This window comes from Anabrus simplex, chromosome 5, assembly GCF_040414725.1.
Source record: "Anabrus simplex isolate iqAnaSimp1 chromosome 5, ASM4041472v1, whole genome shotgun sequence".
NCBI lineage: Eukaryota > Metazoa > Arthropoda > Insecta > Orthoptera > Tettigoniidae > Anabrus > Anabrus simplex.
This window is the reverse complement of record NC_090269.1, coordinates 453,271,315-453,289,500: the sequence shown is the minus strand read 5'-3', so window position 1 is coordinate 453,289,500 and position 18,186 is coordinate 453,271,315. Positions and strand designations below refer to the sequence as shown.

The 18,186-nt window shown below is 39.8% G+C and overlaps 1 protein-coding gene across 1 annotated transcript in view; it reads right to left on the bottom strand.

Annotated features, from left to right (window-relative positions):
* Window positions 1-18,186, bottom strand: part of LOC136874642 (zinc finger protein 343-like) — a 243,509-nt gene that overhangs the window by 201,260 nt on the left and 24,063 nt on the right. The window contains exon 3 of the mRNA XM_067148268.2: window positions 10,533-10,615. Coding sequence (XP_067004369.2) covers window positions 10,533-10,615 — 83 coding nt within the window. The remainder of the gene's footprint in view (window positions 1-10,532; window positions 10,616-18,186) is intronic.

Genomic DNA, 18,186 nt, shown 5'->3' with positions numbered 1-18,186 from the left:
TTCCTAGGCCCCAAATGCCCTAATACCATCGAGTTGGAAAAGAACAAGGACTGACCAATGAAGGTCAGACAGGACAGATGAAAGTGAGAAGCCCAGCACAAGTGGAAGCAATGCCAGGAATCAGCTAAGGGCCCCATGGTCGCTAATCCATGCTCCCAAGTTGAGAGATCCTGGGACTCCTTTTGGTCGCCTCTTAAAACAGGCAAGGGATACCGTGAGAGCGTTCTTTATCTGCATACCCCGCCCACAAGTAGTCAATCTATAAACTCAAGATGTCACCATGTTGTCAAGAAAAACAAACAGCATGCAACAAAATGGAGAGATATTTGATGCATCATCCCACAAACAAGAATCCTCATCACTGAATGTTATTTCAAAAACTGAAGCTCATCTGCTTCCAGAAACACTTCACTGCGTGATGTCAATCAATCATTTCTACAGCCTTTTTTCGATCCTGGAGACGGGGATCTCAACAGATTTCTTTGATAGAATGTCATAGAAGATAAGAATTGACATACCACATCACTGAGAATATTATTAGCTAGCGACTTACCAGTCTACAGCTTGGCCTTTCTTGTAGACCGTTACTTTAATTTGAAACTATCCAAGAATTCGCTAGAAAGAAAAACCATTTATTCCCTTCAGCAGCTGCGCTTGCCAGTAAATGAACTCATATGGATGACTTTATTTCTTCAGTCTCCTGAAAGAGCTTGAGGCACTGATGGCAACTTCCTCTTTCAGACTGGTCCACCAATTCCAAGTCACTGCAGTTTAATAACCTAACAGTACAAATGAAACCACAAGTTTCAAGGAATTGATACAGAGTCTGACATTATCTCCACATCTTCTAACACAATTCTGCATCAGAACAGCCTGCCACTTCAAGTCATCTCCAAGATTTATGAACCACTTGGTCTATACTCATGTATCACAATACTAGGAAAATTGCTTTTACAAGATACTCAGTGCAGGGGCACAAGACTGATACAGGTGCACAGTGGTTGTTGCGGTGTTCACACACCACGATATATATGAGTACTTAACTAATGCTTTGAAGGCTCTGCGATGCATCTGAATGGGCATACGGTGCTGTTCTATACCTAGTTCCTGAATCACCAAGCCAGTTAGCCATGTGGATGGGGATGTACAGCTGTGAGCTTGCAACCGGGAGATAGTGGGTTTGAACCCCACTGTTTGCAGCCCTGAAGGTGGTTTTATGTGGTATCCTATTTTCACACCAGGCAAATGCCGGGGCTGTACCTTAAATAAGGCCACAGCTTCTTCCTTCTCACACCCAGGCCTTTTCTATCCCATCGTTGTCAAAAGACCTATCTGTGTTGGTGTGATGTAAAGAGTATGTCTGAATCGAGGAACTCTACATCAGTTCAGTAAGTAAAGCCAGACTAACACCAGTAAAAAGTCACAGGGCCTCACCTGAAATTACATTTGGCTCTCGTAGGGTTATGCCTGATGCATTACTTTTGCCAAAGTACGAACTTTGACATTACAAATGCAATAGTGTGGACCCTTGTTTGGAATCATAGTGAATCACATCGATGGAAGATGTAACCCTATAACTGTAATTGACACTTATACTTCACCATCACAGGGGAGCCACTGTCATTTGTCTTGTTCAGGACCTGAGTTTGACTACAATATGGTAGCACAGACACACATGGCTTCAAAATAGACAAGAATGCTGGCCTCACAATGTTGCATGTGAGTATCTGCCCATATCAGAAGCTAGAAAGCCCTTTCATCAAGTACCTGTAGTCACCACAGAAACCCAGTCTTATAGTCTCCAATTTCTGCTCCTATATCAAACTTCTCCCCATCATCGACTGGATTCCTTCTTATCTGAAAAACCTTCAGAAGGAAAACCGAAAGTGTGGAGAATTAATGGCCTTTGAAATGAAAACTAGTTGCACTACACCTATGTCCATTTCAAAGCGAGAAAAGAAAGCTTCTGACAAAAGTATGAGGCCTTAAACAAAATATTAACACTTCCAAAACCTACAAATGTAATTCAGTTAGGAGGTTGACTTCAGTTCAGGATGCATCTTCCAATGAAATACACCCATTTATATTGGTGACAATTTCACTTCACATGCTTACCAATCCTTCAAAATTGCATCAAGTTATATCACTTGGGACTGCGGATTGTGCTTTCAGAACTTCGGACAGTTTTGGATCATTCAGGCATGTCAATCCATCAAGAAAGTTCTCCATTTATATCTACCATGCAAACTCACTAGAAACACTCATGTACAGGCTCCAGAAGCACCACTACTCCAGAATAAGTTCAACATTTTCCTTAGATTTTGCTGGCCCACTGTACTCAAATCAACGGCATTCTCTTCATAAGGTATTAACATTATTGTTTACTTATGCACATCATCTCAAGTTTACTCTTATATAACTGCGGATAAATTTCTCCTTGAGTTGCAGAGATATGTCAGTCACAGACGTGTCCCTCTGACAATGCGACTACTTTCCACACCACAAATAAAGAATTCCATGAAGTTTGTACTGACTTTGGTGACAGAAAAACACCTCATTATTTTAATATTATCATTTAGACTTTCACAGTCTGTGTAACTGTTCATGATTTAATATTTTGAGATCATGCCATATACGAAACTATATAAACACACTCAACGCATGTTTTCAAAGGTACCTTGCTTTTCTTAACACAATGCAGCAATGGTTGCTAAGAGAAAGCAACAAAAAACTGAAAATGGTGCGCCAAGATATAATAGGGACACCCATGCTACGGAATACGAACGGCAACAGTAAAGCATCACTTTTGGATGGTTCTGATAATAGGTAGCCATGATTAACTCAGGTTGAAATTGTCCATAAAGATGGAGTTCCCCTTAGACCTATTGTCAACAGTATAGGTTCCCTTACATACAACATGGCCAAATACCTTGGAGAATTTCTCAAGTCGTACATGGGTAATGGGGTGTCCATCAGGAATTCATCGCAGTTTACAGGCATTTTATTCAATCTGTATGTTTCTCCTGGTGATATTCTAGTCAGTTTTGATATTGTGTTTCTGTTCACTAGGGTTCCAATCATGGACACCTTGTCTCTATTGGATAAAATCTTTCCTGATGACATTGTTAATCTGTTCCACCTTGTCCTCACCACCACATATTTCAGATTTGATGGTACAATATTTGAACAAGTGGATGGTATTGCCATGGGATAACCATTGGCACCAGTGATCACTAATTTCTATCTGCAAAATTTTGAAGAGCATTGACTTCAATCTTCAATGCTCAAGCCTTCCATCTGGTTGAGATATGTGGATGACACATTTGTTGTCTGGCCCCATGGTGAACATGGATCACTTGAATAGCATACATCCAAACATTAAATTTACCACGGAGACTGAATGTGCAGGATGTTTTGGTTTGTAAGAAATTAGATGGCATTTTAGGTCATTTGGTTTACATAAACCCACCCATATTAATACATATCTTCATGGGTCCTCTCATCACCATCTTTGCCAAAAGCATGCCGTGCCTAATGTCCTTATCAGCCAAGCAAGGGAGGATTGTGAGTAGGATAAATAAGCAGAGAACTTGAGCTCCTAACCAGAACATTCCTGAGCAATGGCTACTCAAGGAAACAAATTGACAAAGTGCTACATCCTAACCCAAATTACAGATTGTCACATGATTCTCATCCTTTGAGTCTGGCCTTCTTGCCATAAGTACAATTTGTCATGGATAGGATGGCAATATACTCAGAAGGCACAATCTCAAGACCATTTTTAAGCCTAATATCATCATATGCAATTGCTTGCAATCTGTCGAAGATCCTATTGGTTTAAACCATGCTGGAATATACTTGATTCCTGGCTCCACTGGATTGGTTTATGGAAGGTAGCAATGAGGGTTGCAGGCACTTATGTCTCTGGAAGCCAGAGAAATCTGCTATGGCAGAAAATGCCATAAGAGGGGAGGTGAGGGTGACTGTTGGACAGGAAATTGGCAGCTTGTAAGAGGGGCTCTTGGTTATCCACGACGGGGGGTAAGGGGGAGTTTAAGTTTCTTATACCTTGTTTGTTTTTGTGTATTTTTTTATATTTTTGCCAGTGAAATGATCTAAGTGGGAGGATTCAGTATGCAAAAGGAGAAAATAAAGGTACTATACTATCAGGTTAAGTGACCTAATATCCCCAAATTATGATGATGTCACTTAGTGGTCATGAAAGTCTATGTATTAAGATAAAATATACTTTTCTCATATTCTGTTAGTAATACTCATCCAGCCATTCATTCTCACATTTCATTCTCTTTGTGAACCACAGAAAGAAGCATAACAGAGTGGAACGAGGGCAGACCACGGAAGAAACATCTGTTAGTATGATAGTTTATAACACTAATGCTAAATGTCTGATAAATGCAACACCATACCACTGACATGATACTTTGCTCTGACAGTGGAAGGAAGAGAAGAAATCAAGAGCAACAATAATGCAAATTGTTATCAGCCACAAAGGCCATGATGATGATGCTTGTTGTTTAAAGGGGCCTAACATCGAAGGTCATTGGCCCAGCCATAACACTGATAGTCACATGTCAGCTACATGCCTCAGAATCTCAGACTGTTTAAGGAGTTCAAACTGACACTATCCTCAGGGACCACGAAACAAACCTTCAGACGATGGCCCCCCAGGTGAGAAGGTTGGTAGAGTGTCCGCCGCCAAAAGGGAGTTAAAGCGAATAAAATAGAGGCCAAAAATAGTCAAGCACAACAACAATAACACACCAGAATCCACCAAACAAGAAGGAAAGGCAAACTTACCTTAGAAGGTGGAAGCAAGCAGGAAAGGCCGTGGTCAGATATTGAATAAGAAACGGTGCTTTATTGATTTAGTGAAATGAAGATCCACAATTTGTAACACAAATAACTTTAATTCACTTAAGAAAACATGTTGCAATAAATTACAGGTGAAAATTAAAATTCTGCTTGAAATTAAAAATTCTTGAATGCTATTGAAACCTTCTGGATAACTCTAGGAAACTATGAAAAATCATTCAGTTTTGGAAAGCTTTAAAAACAAACAATTAGCTTAGTTAAAATAAAATGTTATTTAAATTGATAAAAGTTTACAGGAACAATAAAATGTAAGTCAAATAGAATTGGTTTTAAAAATATGCTGAACTTGATAAGAAAACGAATAAAACAAGAAGGATTAAAGCTTACCTACACGACCGGTCACCTACCCTAAAATTAATTAAACTTAATATCTAGAAAATGATTAGCCCAAAGTTCTAGTAAAATTAACCAATAAGGAATCTCTTTTACATCACGGCAATCCTACGCAAGGATAGTATATTATACCACTGAAACAAGCGAATCCCCTTTCCAAAAAATTAATAAACCGAGAAAAATGAATGGAAAATTAAATTTAGGATCACTTTACACTTAGTGCACACGAAAATCAAACACATCCAAATAAAGGAATGTACAATTAAGTCACCATGGACTGACTAAAATGTAAGTTAGCCCAAAAATTAAATCAACAACCTGTTGCTAATGCAACAACAAAAGCATGCCTGCAAGGACCAAAACAGACACAGAAAAACCCAAACCACAAGAAGAAATTTTGAAGGTTAACCGAAATTAAACATGTCCTTGCGATAGCTCCTCATACACATGTAGCTCTAGAAATATTTACCGGTTAAAATCAGAGTTGAACTTAAAATTAGTTTTGAGTAACCGTCCACACTGCACTTTTCTCTTAAAACACCAAGAGGAAATTTCATTCGCCGAACACATGGTAACATAACGAACGTACAGTCATTATACGAGTCGAAGGTTATAATTATTACTGAAATGGTTATACAGTAGTGTCCGTTATGCCAACTGGCTATGGGCCTGGCCCACCCCTTATGCTTTAACCACGCCAATCACAAGCAGCGATTAAGTGCTGGGCAGGCCCTTCTCTCTTCTGTTCGTGGTCATGCAATATGAGACGACGGAAATTACTCGACTATTAATCCGGAGTCTTCCATCTCGCGAGGTTTATGGATCCATCGAGCATCCGGACGATTCTGGAAGGGTCAGCGCAGGTATATAAGAGAGGAACGACCTACCTGCAATTAGGGAGAGTTAGACTGGGTTAGTGAGTTAGTAAGGTGTGAGAGCAAGATTGAGTTCGCTGGTAGCCGGGGCTGGGGATGTCAGCATGATGGAGTATCTGCCTGTTGGAGCCAAGGACACGTTCCTGTTTCCCTGACATTGTGTGTGTGAGTCTCTTGGATCTGGTTGCTGGAGGAGAAAAACCTTATAGGTGTTCTGGAGCAGCGTGAAGGGAGCACTGGGTGACAACGTGTCCAGACTGAGAACGGAGTTCTACGGACTGAGTGCAGCGGATACTATCCCGACCTGTGTGAATTGCCGTGATTATCGAACTAGCGTGCTACAGTGCGGACTGACGGCGAAGGAGAGAATGTGTAGCCATGTGACGTGCAACCTTGTGTGTGAACGTGGAACAGTGTAGCGTAAGAACATGAGAAACTAAGAGAGAGAGCGCGAACCATGTAAGTGTGTAACCGTGTACTTGTGTAAGTTGTAAGCTGAGCTATCGTCTGTCTGTGTGTAAATCTGTAATTGTAGTGCTTAGTTAATAAATCTTAGAAATAAGACGGCACGAGGCTCTGTACTCATTTATTCACTTATTTACCCCGCCAACACGTTACAACTGGCATAAGAAGTGGGTTGGACAAGTGTGATGAACTGATGGATAACTCTTACATCAAAACTGGTGTCGGAATCGAGTACCTGGTAGTGTATTTTGTAGCCGGCAGAAATTTCTACGAGTGAAATGAATTCCAAACAGCTCAAGATTTTTCTAAGTTTAGTGAACTTGAAAATCAAATCTTATCTAGCTATGGTGAACTCGTTAGTGAACTAAGGTCTGAACGGAGTTCTAACACGGACCAACTGGAAACAGACATAAGTGACCGGAAGAGTAAGCAGTTAAAGTCGGAAAATGAAATGCGCTCTCTTGATAAAGAGGTCAACAATGATGATGTGCGGGACAACAACGAACTCGATGAGAAGTGGTCTGAAGAGATGCCCGCTGTTGTGGATTCCAGGGTTTGAGACCCAGCGGTGGAAGCGAGTGCCCTGCGTGCGAAAACGATGGTTGTGGAGAGGCAAATGAATCCTGCTAGCAGCGACGGCAGCTCCACCATCGTGAAGTTGGAAACTCCCCGGGACGACGGCATTACTTCCAAGAGAACATGCCGGACCCAGTTCGATGTCCAAGAAGAGTGCTGAATATCGGGTCGCCGGACTATGTATACAGAAGAGGACAGGCTGTGCGAGTGCTCCACGTGTGCTGCGGTGTCTAGCAACCGAGTCCAGCTGCAGGAGAGGACAGTACAACGCAGGAGGCTGTGCGAGTGCTCCACGTGTGCTGCGGTGTCTAGCAACCGAGTCCAGCTGCAGGAGAGGACAGTACAACGCAGGAGGCTGTGCGAGTGCTCCACGTGTGCTGCGGTGTCTAGCAACCGAGTCCAGCTGCAGCACACCGATATAACGCACTGGGAATGCGAGCGACTAGGCGACGTGAGCGACGAGGTGACACCAAGCTCGAGGCAGCTGACGCCTGTGATAAACTCCGTGGTGCTGAGATCCGCCCAGGGAGGGCCATCGGCAGGAAACAGAACTACAAAGAGGCTCCGAACATGGCCCATGAGACAGAGGCAGTGATTGCAATGGCACGGCTGGAGGGACCCCTACTAGAAGACGGTGCACAAATGGAAGATGAACCAATGACCAATGAACGAGGGTGCCACCTGACCAGGACACTTGTTCTGGCATGAAGCTGCGTGTGGTACGAACGTAAAATTCTGCACCCCGGAAGAAGAGGAAATCCAGCAGGGCTAAATCTGGGACAAGCAAACCAGTCAAGTGCATCACACCAGAGGACTACGAAGGTGCTCATGCCCTGAAAATAGACGCGGGTGTGGACAAAAGGAAAACCACCAAAGTTCCGGCTGGCACACGAGGACTTGCTGATCATTATCAACGGGAACGAGGACACCTGTCGACTGGACCCAGCGGATCCCCCACGGGAAGGTGGAGGCCAACCGAACAAACCGTACTGCAGCGTATCGTTGAGCAGCTCGGGACGAGCAGACTTAAGGAGGGGGCAATATAATGGTTATAGCATCCGCCATGCCAACTGGCTATGGGCCCGGCCCAGCACCGTATAGGCCCACGCCTTACGCTTCAACCGCGCTAATCACAAGCAGCGATTAAGTGCTGGGTGGGCTCTTCTCTCTTCTGTCCGTGGTTGTGCCACATGGGACGACGGAAATTACTTGACTATTAATCTGGAGTCTTCCAAATCGTGAGGTTCCTGGATCCATCGAGCATCCAGACGATTCTAGAAGGGCCAGCGCAGGTATATAAGAGAGGAACGACCTGCCTGCATTTAGGGAGAGTTAGACTGGGTTAGTGAGTTAGTGAGGTGGGAGAGCAAGATTGAGTTCGCTGGTAGCCGGGGCTGGGGATATCAGCGAGATGGAGTATCTGCCTGTTGGAGCCGAGGACTCGTTCCTGTTTCCCTGACATTGTGTGTGTGAGTCTCTTGGATCTGGCTGCTGGAGAAGAACCTTAGGTGTTCTGGAGCAGCGTGAAGGGAGCACTGGGTGACAACGTGTGCAGACTGCGAATGGAGTTTTACGGACTGAGTGCAGCGGATACTATCCCGACCTGTGTGAATTGCTGCGATTATCGAACTAGCGTGCTACAGTGCGGACTGACGGCGAAGGAGAGAACGTGTAGCCATGCGACGTGGAACCTTGTGTGTGAATGTGGAACTGTGTAGCGTAAGAACATGAGAAACTACGAGAGAGAGCACGAACCGTGTAAGTGTGTAACCGTGTACTTGTGTAAGTTGTAAGCTCAGCTATCATCTGTCTGTGTGTAAATCTGTAATTGTTAATAAATCTTAGAAATAGGATGCTACCAGGTTCTGTACTCATTTATTCATTTATTTACCCCGCCAACACGTTACATTATTATTACCCCTGGTAAATATCATCTTTGAAATACCAGTCCGAAATTATTTCTTGGAATTTTTCACGGTACTTTTGAAGTTAGAATTCCCATGAGTAGATTAAGGATGAAACTTACACTTTTTGATCCAAGAACAACGAAGCAACGCTGAGGACTACATATGGTTATATTTCAAAACCAGGCCAAAAGGAGACGAAAAAGGCAGATTAACTGCTCGTCGCAGAAATGTAAAAGTTATCGAGGCCACTACCAGGTTTTAAGGGCACCAAATGCCCAAAGAGACCTGGTTTTATTCCGGGTCAAAGCCACCGACCCGAAGCATACTGCCGCTCTAACACATACGTCTTACTCTCAGGGCGATTCAACACAAACTGGTAGCGTCCCAAGCCAGACAAGCGTGGCTTCACCCGTTGCTGCTCAGACGCGCGCAGAATCACTCATATGAGTAACAACACAGTAAAGGTTTCCACCTATTCAATACATTATATATTCACAATATTTTAAAATTACATGGTACTAGTTTCGACCGATCTAGGGGTCATCATCAGCCATATCAAAGCAAAGATCACTCTTGACGAAATCCTAAGAACATGTTAATTTTAACAGTAAGATTATTATGGAATAACAAGTGAATGTGGTAAATGAACTGAGATGTTAGTATGGGACAGGTGAGTAATAGCTAATGAATATACAAGGAATAAACATAAGAGGCAGTCTCGAAAGTTCAAAGCTTAGTCACCAGAACGTAGCATTTCATAAAGCAGCTAGATATGATAAACAAATTCGAACAAGAATGGCAAGATATTTTACATTAAATGTGATGCGATAATGTTCATTCTCAAAGTTCAATGATACGAATTTCTAATGGTGCAGATATCAGTCCAAAAGGTTTTCTGAGGAGGTTTGGTACACTAAATACCGTTACAGAGACCACAAAAATGTAATCATGCACATGCTAAGTGAATGTGCCATCAACAATTAGTATAGAAACTAGTCAAATATATCCAGATGTGGCCCATTTTTAAAGTTCCTACAAATTTCATTGAATTCTAATCAAGTTTTCTAAGAAACTAGGAGTTTTAACATAACCTTTCTCAGCAATCTGAATATGGCCTTAGATATCATTGCCAGTACTTTAATTTGATGCAATTTTGATGTTCTATTTTTCTCTAAACCCACCAGATTCCAGAATAAACTGAACCTCTCGTGGATGTCAATAGCTGAGTTTTAATAATTTTTGTCCTGTAGACAACAGGTGTGTCATCAGAGATCTTTAGCATCATGCAACGAGATTCATCGAACAGACTTTTTCCGCCTGCAATAATCCGTCTACCTGTGCTGCATTTGAACCCACGAAGTTGAGACCTGGACACACATGCTCTACTACTTGTTGATACAGAGATTCAGTGAACAGGTAAGTATAAATTCCATTTTGTGGAGAGTTACGGACATAAAATATAATGAAGCTAAACTGTACTTACTTGTCTTCTGCATCAAGGCATGGGTTCAGTTGATCTACTGGATGTTCTTCCACAAATATTTCATGCTTCACATCTGCCAAAGGCTATAAGAAATATGGAAAATAAATTAATAAAATGAGAGTGCAGAGATAATAAAAAACAAAATATAAAATTAAACAAGACAAAATTTGATATCTGCACAATAAAAATATAATTATTTGCTATCCCAACATAAAAATATGGAAATGAACAAAACAAGTATCATGTTATAATTATTTGAAGGGACAGGAATGAGAGAAAGACCCCATAATAGGATAAATATAATGAGAGGACAGCACTGGCCAAGGGAACAATAGAAGAAGAGAAACTTCAAAGGACATGGACAATCTGTCTTCACTTTACACAACGTCCTGTCATCGTGCTCATCCTATTATGTGTTCTAAAATGACTTGTCACTTCCTTGTTCCTTGTGCTCCACCAGATGAAAATGATCGACAATGGATCTCGTCCTGAAGAAGGCTCATGACTTACCTACCACATCCAAATTCAGCTGCTGTACTTTTCATTGACTTGATCACTACTAATGACATTTTCATTCTCTTTCCTATTCCTTCTACATACTGCTCCCTCCTGCATTATTTTTATCCTATTATGAGTTTCTTTACATGTTTCTGTTAACCCCTATGCACCCATAAGTGAACTGGTACGTGCTCGAGCGGCTGGGTCAGGACTCCACAAGCGGACTGGTACGCCGGGATGCAAGGTCCCATATTGGAGACATTTGTGACATCTGTTGGCTATTTTCGGAAACATTTCTAATTGAAATCTGTTCTTGGTGTCTCAAACTGTCACCAGAATGCTCTGGTATGCTTCTTTAGCAAGGAGAATTGATTAAAATATCAATCGAGAAATCTGTATTCTGTCGTTGACAAGATGCCTAAGAAGGAAGTTGCTTTCTCGCACGAAGTGCTCAGTAATAGCGAAATTCAAAGCATATTTGGTGTTTTAGGCTCTGATTTCAGTAGTGTTAGTGAGGAAGAATTTATTAGTGATCCTGTGCATGAATGAACATGAAATATATCACCAGAGATCTTTCGTGTAGTAATATCATATGACATGGAATGCTGAATGAACTTTCTCCCGCACCTCAAGATCCGATTGCGACTGCCGGGTTTGAACCTACGATCTTGGTACCTGGATGTGAACGCTTTACCACTGATCCTCAGACTGAATCTTAATAATAATAATACACCGAGTGAGACATACGGATACAGGTTCGAATCTCATCATTCGCTTACTCGTGATTTATTTCCCATTAGTTCCTTATTTTCAAAACAGGCAAATGTTAGTCTCATGTCGTACTGGTTTCCTATTATTTCCTTATTTCAAAATCAGACAAATGTTAGGCTCGTGTAGTATAATTATGGCCATAACACACACTAAAGAACTTCCAAGCTGATATAAGTTAATGAAAAATTTAAGATTTCGAAGGGATTTTTTTATGTGTTATATTTCTGTATTGTTCTGCTTTCTGTGTCATGAGCAATAGCGTGGAATTTCTCAATAATATAAAACAGAGTGTATAATGCTGAATATTGATTTAAATGGTCGGAAAGAATCTTAAATATGAATATTGAGTGACACATGTGATTGACCAAATTATTAACGTTGTTTCTTAAAGTTTCAGAAAAGAGATTCTGTTATAATTACCAATGGATGTTAATATTCAACCAAGTCATGCGAAGGACACCATGGCCGAGTAAAACAGTAGGAGTTATGAGGAATATTGTGAAATCTTCATCTGATGTCATGAAAGGAATTCAACTTATGTCGGATGAGTGAAAACTCCATTACTTTTCTTTGCTTGTTAGAAGTCAGTTTTTAGCATACAGTTCCCTTGTGCTAGTTTAAATCAGCTACGATGATGTAAAATTAAACTTGAGCAAGACATCTGGGGATATTTATATTAGGATCGATCATTTTTTTAAATTAATGCTAACGGATTATATGGAGGTCTGGGTTAATCGGGTCAGTTACTATTTTACTTCAGTAGTCTACAGTAACATGTTATTGCCCAGTGACATTCTGTGAATTATATTGTTAGGGAATATCATTAAAATGAACCATCACATTTCTAAGCTTATAAGTGGAGTGAGCATGACTTTATTTACATTTAGGATGATATATGACCACAGTAAGATTGTTAGAGGGGAATCATTTGAAGGTTATGTATGTCTTCAAAATGATTTGATAATATGAGAAATGATGGTTATGAAGCATGAAAGGTGTCTTCGTAATGTGTTATATGAATACTGTATAGTCCCAAGTACCACCCACCACTGAATAAGACCCGCAACCTATATTTTAAAGGAGAATTTTTTTTACAGTTTCACTCAAATTTATTTCCAATATTTGCTACAGAACAAGGACGCATGTTTCAAGAATTTAAAATAGGTTCAGTCAGTTTTAAGTAAATTATTTAAAATACACAGAAAAGTTATCAATCACAGAACGATAGTCAACACTTCATTCATCATCAGAACTGCCAACTTTGGAGGTTTCACTACCACTTTGACCATTACTTTCCCCACACAACTTCATCCTCACTGCCTTTCATAGCAATCAAAATACTGCACTTCTGGAAACTTTTCTGGTCGAGGCTACCAGAGATCAAAATCAAATCAAAATCTCTTTATTTGCAAATGAGGTGTCTACCTCGGTGGCAAATGGTACACTAAAATACATTATTGTCAAGCACTAAATATTAAATTAACAAGAGAAGAAAATTTTTCCTATAATACAATATTATACAATTTACGCTAACAATGTTTTCTATTTAACACACAGCTCATCCTTAATAAATTTATATTGTTTACAAAATTCTACTTATAATATCTCCTGTACTACTTACAAATATAGTCAACTGATATACAGTATGTGGAATTACTTCAAATGATACTATACAACTGGTATAACATTAATATTTACATTGCATTTATTTATTTACTTTTTTTTTTACCCGTTCTGGATCCTAAGTAGCATAACGACCTGCTGCGTCCCACTGTTCAAAATGGCGCCCGGTAATGACGACATAGTGTTTTATTCTCCGAGTAAATTAACCGTAAAATGTGACGAAAAGTGCGGAAAATGTCGAAAATTAGTGAAAAATGGAATGTTGTGTGATTCATGTGATCGATAGTGGCATTATAAGTGCGGAAATTGCCCTAGAGACGTAAAAACTAATAAAAATGTTGACTGGATTTGTGAGCAGTGTGTTCGTAATGTTGTTGTTGGGGACGGCGTTGACGAAACACCGAAAACAGTCGATGAGGAATATAAAACTGCATTAGAAATTATAAACATTCTAAAAAAGGACAATGAGACTCTTAAAGTCGAAAATCAAGAATTAAAAGAAAGACTGCGATCGCTAGAATTTGGGACTGACCATTCTTCGAGTGATATACCGGTACAAGTAACAAACTCGAGCACGTGGTGTCAAGTAGTTCGTGATTGGCCGGCTAAGAAGAAATCTACAACTGAATTTCCGGAAATAAACATCAGAAATAGGTTTTCTGCCCTAAATAATTTAATTCTGGAAGGAAGTGATCGCGCGCGTGCAACTAAATCATCGCGATCCGTTGCCGTGCCGAGTTTAAAATTTAGTCCTAGAATTCAGATTCAAGACCCAGTTAGGCCTAAATCAGCGAAGGTAGCTGTGTTTGGTGATAGCCAAGGAAGGGGAATTGCGGGAGTGATTAACGACGAGAATATAGCAGCAACCGGAGAAATATATCCAGGAGCTTCTATCAGCAGTGTTGTGGAAAACGTAGAAGCAGCAACTAGGAACTTCGGGAGCGGCGATGCAATGCTTATCATCGGTGGGACGAACGATGTAGCTCGCGACGACGCCAAGAATGTAAGATCACAATTTAAACATACACTAGGGAAGCTGACCCACACTAACGTTCTTGTAGTGAACGTGTCCCACAGGCATGATTTGAGTAGAGACTCGTGTGTGAACATTGAAGTGGACAAGGTCAATACAGATATTGTTAAAATTTGTAAATATTTTCGGAATACTCAGGTTATTGAATGCAGCAGTTTTGAGAGATACTGTTATACAAAACATGGCCTCCATCTAAACAATTCAGGTAAACGAAAGATAGCAAATATTATTCTAGATTTTATTAATCTTAAGATATGTACTGTAAAACAGGCAACTCCCTTGAGTTATAATACTGACCAGGAAAACTAGTAGAAAGAGCCAGCTGTACTTCAAGCTGGCTCAGTCAACTAGAAAAAGAAACTCAGGATAGTAAGGAATTTCAAGTTACCCAATTGCAACAGTCAAGTTTTAGGGAGGAAGGGGGTCTGAGATTGCTCTTGGTAAACTGTCAAAGTGTAGTAAATAAACAATTAAAATTCGGTACATTGATGGAATCTTATGAGACTGATGTGGTGATAGGAGTGGAATCGTGGTTGAAAGAAGGGGTGGGTAATAGAGAAGTATTTCCAGAAGGGTACACAGTCTATCGTAGAGACCGAGGAGATAAAAAGGGAGGGGGGGGGGTGTTTATTCTGGTGAAGGAAACTTACTGTTCACATGAATGGTTTACCGATGAAAGGGATGAAATATTAGGGATAAAATTAGTTTGTGATAATATGAAGGAGGTGGGAATTATAGGAACATACAGGCCAGGAAGAGAGGAAAGAGACATGGAAATCTTTGAAAAAATAATAGATTATACTCGTAAAAACAATAATAATGATATGGTAATAATTGGGGGAGATTTGCCTGAAGTTGAATGGAAAGGAGCTGCAAGTGAAGCCCATGAACAGAAACTGGCAAATAAGTTAATTTGGGAGGGAGGATTTACACAAGTAGTACAAGAACCGATTCGTCTCAATAACTTACCAGATGTATTCTTGGTTAAACCATGGGAAATTGTTGATAAAACTGAGGTAATTGAAGGAATAGGAGACCATAAGGCTGTAATGATGGATGTAGGACTCGTACCAAAAAGGCTTAATAAGAGGGTTACACAAGACAAGAAATTGTACAGAAAAACAAAAGTTGATGAATTTGGGACTTGCCTTAAATCACAATTCAGTTGTTGGATAAGTGACGGGAGTAACATGGATACACTTTGGCTAAATTTAAAGGAATTATTTGGGAAGGAGAGAAGAGATTTGTACCTGTTAAGAAGGGTAAAATGACCTCAGACCCTGTTTATTATACAAGGGAAATAAGAAAATTAAAAAGAAAATGTAGAATAGTAAACAGGAAAATCAAAGAGGGTAGGGAGAGTAGAGAAACTAGAAAACAGCTAATGAGGGAACTGAATAGAGTGAAAAAGGAAGCAAAACAGAATTATATGAATGGCATACTTCAAGAGGGTAATAACCACAAAGGGAAATGAAAAAAGCTGTATTCATATATCAGGAATCAAAAAGGAAAAGGAATCCAAATTCCTACAATGGTGGGAGAAGGGGGTGAACACTATTTAACAGATACTGAGAAAGCAAACCTATTTAGTAGGGAATTTAGAGATTCAGTAGATGATTGTCAAGACTTGGAAACCGAAACAGAAGATAGAGAGGGAGAGAGACAGAGGGAAACAAGAAGCTTCTCATTCACAAACGAAGATATTTTCAGAGAAATCCAACTGCTTCAGCAAGGAAAAGCAGCAGGAAGTGATCAAATTACTGGGGAGGTATTAAAGACAATGGGGTGGTACATAGTGCCTTATTTAAAATTTCTCTTTGACTATGTCATAAATAATAGTGTAATACCAAAGGAATGGAAGGAATCTATAATAATACCAATTTATAAAGGAAAGGGTGATAAAAGGAAACCAGAGAACTACAGACCAATCAGCCTGACCAGTATAGTTTGTAAAATTCTGGAGAGTTTAATATCGAAGTACATCAGAGGGATATGTGATGATAAAAATTGGTTCATGAGGAGCCAGTATGGATTTAGAAAGAAATTTTCTTGTGAGGCACGACTGGTGGGATTTCAGCAGGACATATCAGATCAGTTGGATTCAGGAGGTCAGTTAGATTGCATAGCCATAGATCTTTCCAAAGCCTTTGATAGAGTGGAACATGGAATATTATTAAAGAAATTGGAGGGAATAGGATTGGACGTAAGGGTTACACATTGGATAAAAGCATTTCTAAATTCAAGGGTTCAGAAAGTCAAAGTAGAAAATAATGTATCTCAGGAAGAGAAAGTTTGGAAGGGAATTGCACAGGGTAGTATAATCGGTCCGTTACTTTTCTTAATATATGCAAATGATTTAGGGAACAATATAACATCAAAAATAAGATTGTATGCAGATGACATAATTGTTTATAGGGAAATAAACAACACTGAGGATTGTTCAGAATTACAAAGGGACCTAGAAAGTATCCAACAATGGGTTGAAGAAAATAATATGAAGGTTAATGGAGGCAAATCAACTGTTACAACTTTTACAAACAGGAGCTTTAAAACTGAATTTGAATATACTTTGGATGAGGTAGTTATCCCAAAAGATGGCAAGTGCAAATACTTAGGTGTGAGATTTGAAAGTAATTTGCACTGGAAGGGTCATATTGATGACATTGTTGGAAAAGCATACAGATCATTACATGTCATAATGAGGCTACTTAAAGGATGCAACAAAGAATTAAAAGAAAAAAGTTACTTGAGTATGGTTCGTCCATTATTGGAATATGCAAACAGTGTTTGGGATCCTCACCAAGAATACCTAATAAAAGAAATAGATAGTGTGCAGAGGAAAGCAGCAAGATTTGTAACAGGGGATTTCAGGAGAAAGAGTAGTGTATCAGAAATGTTAAAGGAACTTGGGTGGGAAACTTTAAGTAAGAGAAGGGAGAAAACTAGACTTATAGGATTATATAGAGCCTATACAGGAGAAGAAGCATGGGGAGATATCCGTGAGAGGATTCAGTTGAAACATAATTATATCGGCAGGACTGACCACAAATATAAAATTAGAAGGAATTTTAGCAGAAGCAATTGGGGTAAATTTTCATTCATTGGGAAGGGTGTGAAGGAGTGGAACAGTTTACTAGGGGTAGTGTTTGATCCTTTTCCAAAATCTGTACAGAAATTCAAGAAGAGAATAAACAGCAACAGAGAAAATAAATGAAGTGTTAGAGGGCATTTGACCAGTGCAGGTTATTGTATATTTAAAAAAATGTGTGTGAATAAAACAGTCCCACGCCATCTTTACCCACGAACAAAGCAACTGAACTTCTGGGCACTTAATATGACCAGTTGGCATCAGTGCATGATTGTCAGCCACCACCCAATCAGTATACAACTGATTCAAGGCTACTTTGAACTGACAGTTTACACAGATATCCAACAGTTGTACCATCCTTGGTTTGCTTCTTCACAACATCTGTTGTGTGATCGTTGTAGCTCACAATCTAACAGGTTCCACCTTTTTCAATACAAAATAGAATGTTGTTGGATGGTTTTTACAACATATATTTTATTACAGAACTAGTTTGGGTGTTCATTTAGACACCATCATCAGCTGCACAGTAAGTGCAAAAACTTGGCGATGTAAACAATAAACAACAACCTATTGCTATACTTAACTCCTTTATATCTATATGTGTATTATGCTTGGTTTAAAAACTCTTAATTCATAACATG